Source organism: Trypanosoma grayi (assembly GCF_000691245.1).
Source record: "Trypanosoma grayi strain ANR4 Tgr_570_V1, whole genome shotgun sequence".
Taxonomy (NCBI): Eukaryota; Euglenozoa; class Kinetoplastea; order Trypanosomatida; family Trypanosomatidae; genus Trypanosoma; species Trypanosoma grayi.
The window spans coordinates 1-6,119 of NW_008826189.1; the positions used below are offsets into that span (position 1 = coordinate 1).

A 6,119-nucleotide genomic window follows, 5' to 3' on the forward strand; every position below is an offset into this window, starting at 1 on the left:
AAGGCGCTGCCGCACGGGGACGAGGCGGCGGTGCAGCAGGCGCTCGACGACATTTGGGACGAGGCGGCGGGGCATTTCACGCCGTGCAGCGCCGATGTGCTGTCGGCCATCGCCGTGGCGGCGAGCAGCAGCAGCATGTCCGATGCCTTCCGCACGCGGGTGGCGGAGCGGCTCATCATGACATCCCAGCGGCGTCTCCAGGACAGCGGGCAACAGCTGCCGCGGCGCGCGCTGAAATTTGTGAACGCGGTGCAGTCACGGGAGAAGCAGGAGTCTATTAGGCGCATGCTTGCCGCACAAGAAAATGGGGCGTAAGAAAGCGGATGTGTTGAACGCGCTGCAACACCAGCATTGAATAGGTGAGAGGGGGGGTTCGATTAAGAGCCTAAGAGAGTCGAGTAAACTGCTGTTGTCTGAGTTTGGTTGTGGTTGTTGGTCCCCCCCCCCTTTTTTTNGTGTGTGTGTGTGTGGTCTTGCGCACGAAGGAAAAAGGGGAGGTCTTGTTTTCCACTGTGCGTGGTCTGCGTCACCAGACTGATTTGCAGCTGCCTTCTCATGTTGTTTTGCCTTTTTTTTGGTGGTGGTTTGTGTGTATGTGTGTGTGCTGCCGAAGGGAGGATATCGCTACCGTTACTGCTGCCGCCCTTAACTGCTGATGATCAACTTGGAGCGGCTCAACACGGGCGTCACGCGGATTGTGAGTGTGAAGAAGTACCCCGTGACGCGGCGCCAGCGCCTGCCGCGGAGCACAAAAGGGCGCGTCTTCCGCCTGGGCGTCCTGCACAGCAAGGAGATGACGGAGGCGATGCTGCTGCGGAACCGGCGCGGCTTTGTGAACAGCCAGGTGAACACAGTCGCCCACGCCCCGTCCATGTACCACTGGCTCTTCCACCGCTGCGGTGTGCCGTTCGAAGAGACGCGAGAGTTGGCGAGGACCGGTGGATTGATGGTTAACGGTGTCGCGCTTGATCGTATGGGTCTGGAGTCGCAGATGGATTGGGCGGAACTGCAGAAGTTAGACATCCGTATTCGTATTGAGGCATCCCCGTCCGGCAAAACATCCGGCCCTTCAACGGACAAGGACAGCAGCAGCAAGAGTGATGGCTCATCATCATCATCGTCGCCCTCATCCTCACCCTCTTCCTCCTCCGTCATGTGGGTACCGGCGCTAAAGCGGGCGCTGCATCGGCAGTACTTCTTTGTTTACCTTCACCCCGGTATCTCCATCACATCCGACCAAGCCGACCCGCGGAGTTTCGTGCATCGCATCACCCCACTGGTTGGTAGCACGGCGGGACTTGGCATGAACATACTGCGGCCGATCGGCTTTATGAACGGGATGAGGGGTCTCGGGCTCGCGACGAATGATGTGTCGATGGTGCGCTACTGGAACAACGAGTTCCTTGGTAACTATGGGGTGTATGACATACGCTTCCCCCGTGGCGTCCCGTCTGAGGTTGTTCATCAAGTGGCGAAGGACGTAAACAATGCTCTCGACGCCGGCATTCGCAAACAGCTCTCGGGAGATGTGAAGGTACCCTGTAGCTGCAGCGTGGAGCCTGTGCCCATGCAACCACAAAAGCAACAGCAGCAGCAACGCGGGAGGGATGTTGTTGCCGCGACACATTTGAAGCCCCTGCACAGTGAACGACTGCTGCTCCGCACTCCCCTGCTGCCGTACCGCGTCGCACGAAAGATACGGCGTGCCGGTGGCGTCACCACACTTGTGCGCTCCGGCCCCTTCGCGCTTCCACCGTCGCTTCCCGCAGCGAAGATGCGGCCGCTGTCACCGCAGGAACTCGCGCTGATGTTCACATTTGAGCGGAGACTCAAGACGAACCGCGTGGTGCTGAGCCTGCGTGAGTTCGGCATGGACGATGGCGTGAACCCGGAGGTGGTTTTGCCGGACGTGTAAGGCCAGCCGTCATGAAGAAAGAATGAGTCAATGAGACAAACGCCTGGGAGAGACTGCATATCACATAATTTACCCACATACGTACACACAGGCACACACACACAGAGAGAGAGAGAGATATTGTGTGTGTGTGTGAGGCGTACATGCATTTCTACACTCCTGCCCTGTGAATGCAGCCTCGTTGGGGGCATGGCACAGACCCTCCCCTCTTGCTCCCCACACATAAGCTCTCCCCATATCTATTTGTACTGTGAAGGTATAGCAGCGCAGCCACCAGCTCTCAAGTATGTCGTGGGCGACGATTGCGCAGAAGGCAAAGGACACCACGCCAACATCCACAGAGCCGAAGCGTGTCGTCTTCGCCCCCGTCGGATCGAGTAACAACGATGATGATGACGGCGACAACAACCCTTGGAGCCGCTTTGAAAACATCCACAGCAGTACGAGTGCGGCACTCCCCGCGTACACCAAGGGTCTCCTCGTCCTCGACGCAAACGCTTTCATCAAGGGGATGGACAACTTCAATGATGTGGCCGATGCCCTTCTGACGACGTCGCAGGTAGTCGCGGAAGTGCGGGACCGCGCGGCGCGCAATTTGCTGCAGCGACTCCCCCACGCCCTGCATGTGATGGAGCCGTCGAAGGACGCGCTGGCCGCCGTCGTGGCGGTCGCCGAGAAGACAGGCGACTTGGGGGCGATGAGCCGCACTGATATTCGTCTCTGCGCACTGGCGCTGGACTGCTGCAGAGCCACGCAGTCGCTGCTGGCGCCCATTGAACCGCGACCGGCGAAGATTAACCCCGGCGGCGAGCACGGCACTGCAATCATGACGGAGGTGATGACTGACGACGATGACGATAACGACGAAGAAGATGCGGATGCAAATGGCGTGGAGGAGCAAGAAATGGGGGAAGAGCAGCAACCCGAATCCAGCTTCAATAACAATAACAACACCAACACCAACAACAATGAGGAGGAGGAGGAGGATGAGGCGGGGTGGATTACACCGGAAAACATCCACCAGTGCGCGCCGGACGGCGCGAAGGTGGCGGGCGAGCGCTTCGACGGCGGCGTCGCGTGTGTCACGTCCGACTACGCGATGCAGAACACACTGCTGCACTTAGGCGTCCCCATTGTAGGGCCGCAGGGCATGCGCATCCGCGAGCTACGCCACTGGCTCCTCCGCTGCACCTCCTGCTTCGCCGTCACCACCGACACGACGCGGCAGTTCTGCGGGGCTTGTGGCAGCGGCGACACGCTGCGGCGTGTGCAGTACGTCGTGACGCGCGACGGCGAGCGGCAGCTGTTCATCAACTTCCGCAAGGCGATCAGCACGCGCGGAACGGTGTACAACCTGCCGAAGCCACGCGGGGGGAAGCGCGGTACCAACCGCTCCCTCGTGCTGCGCGAGGACCAGCTGGCACACGTCATCCGTGGTACAACATCTGCGAAGCTGAAGGCGAAGCACGTGGTGCACGGCGGCAGGGGCGACGACGACGACCTGGCGGCGTTCGGGGAGGCGCCGAAGCAGCACAAGCGCGATCCGAATCAACCACGCGTCTTCTCCTCGTACCACAAGTACAACGTGAATGAGAAGAAGAAGGCACGTGCATCCAGAAGGAAGTAGGCTTTCCTCCCATCTCTCTCTCTCTTTCTCTGCTTATATATATATATATATATATATAAACATGCGTGTGTGTCTGTTGCATGGATGGAGGAGGTGATTTTCTCGCCTTTGCATAGACGCACAAACATACACACACACACAGAGAGAGAGAGAGAGGGACACACATATATACGCGCGCAGGCTTCTTGCGTGGGCGTGCCATCAGGGAGAGACGCAACATCCAGCTGCCAATTCCGTTTCGTTTTACGTTTTTGTTGTTTGTTTGTTTCTTTTGCGTGAGCTAAGACAATTACACCGCGGCTAACATTATGAGTAAGGAACAGTGACACGCACGCACGCACGCGCGGGCACACCAAATATACGGCTGTCACATACCGACAGCAATTGCCATTCGCCATAAATCTGTTTTCGTCATGTTCAGCCAAATTGTGTTCTCGCTGTGTCTCCTTCTCTTTTGTTGTTGTTGTTTTTTCTTGTGTTTCTCTCCTCGTGTTGTGTGCAGCTGACACGCCAGTGCCAGGAGCGAAAAGAAAGCGGAGGACTGTCATGCGGCATGCGTGGCGGAGGGCGCTGCGACTTGCGGCTGGGACCCCTTTCCTTTTTGCTGCCGTGTGCGTCGCCTACGCTCGCTGCGGCACCGACAGCTTCTTCGTCCAGCACTGGTCGTACGCGGAGCCTGTCATGACAACAAGGACGCATAGATGGGCGCTTTGGCAGCGCAGCCTCACCGCCGATGAGCGCGCCTGTCTGCAGGTGTGGCTTGACGCGATGAGCCTCACGTCCCCATCCGCCGCGCTGTTCTCCCCGCAGTTCGTGCTGCAGGACACGCTGTATTTCTTGTGCGGCCTCGGTGAGTGGTGCGACGCCGTGCGGATGCTGGCGAAGCTCGCCGTTGTGCACACAACGCCGTACTGCATCGAGATACGCCGTGAGCAGCAGGACGGCGTGGTGTTCCTCCACGGGCGACTGGAGACGGAAGTGACGCTGCGTCTCCCTTTTACCAACGCGGCGTGTCACCTGCTGTTCCCATCCGTCGTGAGTCTGCAGCTGGAGCGAGCACACCGCAGCACACGCATCGCGGCGGCGGAGCACCGGTGGTTTGGCGGGCCGCTCGTCTCACAGCAGAGCGCGTCGCTGCGCTCACCCTGGGGCGACGTCGGGGACCTGGGGCGCCGCCTCAACAGCTTTGTCCTCTCGTGCGTGGTGAGGGCAGGGGATCGAGTGAGTGCACGGCTCCACGCAAGCGGATGAGCACACTCACAGGGGGGATCGAGAGAGACGTATCCCTTGTGGTACTTCCTTGTCGTTCCATTTTATTTGATTTGTTTTTCTTTGTATTGTGATAACGCAACGAAGGTGTGTCGGCGAGTTGTGCAGAATTATTCGTGGCCGTTGCATGTTTGTTGACCCGCGGACCGGCGTGTCGCCCGCACGGACACCGCTGACGGATACAATCGGCTTTCGGTTGTTGTTGTTTTTTACGTTTGGTGGGGTTTGGGGGTGACGACTGCAGCCGCCTGTCACCCATCTTTTTAAACCACGGGGACCCAGCACTCTATCTCTCCCTCTCTCTCGTTCTCTCCAACCGCAGGGGTCGGGTTCGGAGGTGGCGAGGTTGGGTCGTTGAGGCAATAACGCGCACGCGGGGGCGGGGGCGGGGCCTGAGGACGCATCGGGTGACACGGTGACAGGACGGCTTGGCAGTTCTCACTCTGACGTCACTTCCCTTCGCCCCAAGCCGNCGCATCGGGTGACACGGTGACAGGACGGCTTGGCAGTTCTCACTCTGACGTCACTTCCCTTCGCCCCAAGCCGATGGAAGTGTGAGCCCGATGAAGCACGCGAAGTAACGGGAATTGTATATCTCTTCTTGCACTACTTTACGGCACCACTCTCAGGCCGCCTGAGGATTGACACCGCTCACTCTCTAATCTCGCGTTTCGTTGCTCACTAGAAGTCACTCTAGCCAAAACTTCGCATGCATTTGTTTTAGCTGCACATGGGATCGCAGAGAGGAGGGCAATGGACACTCGGAAATGTCGGGCGTTAAATGACACGTTCTTGAGGCACATGTGGGGGGAATTGTGTGGGCCGAATCTCATCAACGTGCTGAAAGTGGCGCTGTAACGCCAAACGGNGGGGGGGGCGTCAATGGCAGAGCGCGTACGCATTGGGTGAGCATGTGAAGCCGGTGGCCCGCTTACCAGGCCCTGAAGAAGACGTTGTCATCGTTTCGAAAGGAAGTTAAGAGGCAGTGGTGTGCATACGTCAAAAGTTTTTGGATCCCACGTCATTCAAGCCGTCTGTCCGGATGTCACTCTGGGGTCATCAGGCTGTTGGTCAAGCCTTGTATTTCCAAATGTGGCCCTGTGGTGGGTGTGGCGACTATTCGTGGTGGCCTCTCCGTGCTCCATTTGAAGCGATAAACACACTGGAGATCTCAAGTTGGCTCCCAAGTTTTGGTGTGCTACTTGTTGTTGCTTTGGAACGGGGGGCAAAGTGGAAACAGAAGGTTCATATGATGGGAAAGAAAAGAGTCTCGTAATGTGTCAGGTGCTCTTGTTTTGACTTCTTGTG

The 6,119-nt window shown here is 58.1% G+C and overlaps 4 protein-coding genes across 4 annotated transcripts; all 4 read left to right on the top strand.

Annotated features, from left to right (window-relative positions):
• Positions 1-315, top strand: DQ04_05701000 (hypothetical protein; the record flags this gene model as incomplete). Its single annotated transcript, XM_009314331.1, has 1 exon — positions 1-315. A coding segment is annotated over one exon (315 nt), but the record flags the coding sequence as incomplete, so codon positions are not given.
• Positions 316-655: 340 nt separating this feature from the next.
• Positions 656-1,915, top strand: DQ04_05701010 (hypothetical protein; the record flags this gene model as incomplete). Its single annotated transcript, XM_009314332.1, has 1 exon — positions 656-1,915. The coding sequence occupies one exon, from the start codon at positions 656-658 to the stop codon at positions 1,913-1,915; it is 1,260 nt and encodes a 419-aa protein (XP_009312607.1).
• Positions 1,916-2,201: 286 nt separating this feature from the next.
• DQ04_05701020 (RNA-binding protein NOB1) lies at positions 2,202-3,542 on the top strand (the record flags this gene model as incomplete). Its single annotated transcript, XM_009314333.1, has 1 exon — positions 2,202-3,542. One exon carries the CDS (start codon positions 2,202-2,204, stop codon positions 3,540-3,542), a length of 1,341 nt encoding a protein of 446 aa, XP_009312608.1.
• Positions 3,543-4,088: 546 nt separating this feature from the next.
• On the top strand, positions 4,089-4,793 carry DQ04_05701030 (hypothetical protein; the record flags this gene model as incomplete). The annotated part of the gene is made up of 1 exon (XM_009314334.1): positions 4,089-4,793. One exon carries the CDS (start codon positions 4,089-4,091, stop codon positions 4,791-4,793), a length of 705 nt encoding a protein of 234 aa, XP_009312609.1.
• Between the last annotated feature and the right edge of the window lie 1,326 nt (positions 4,794-6,119).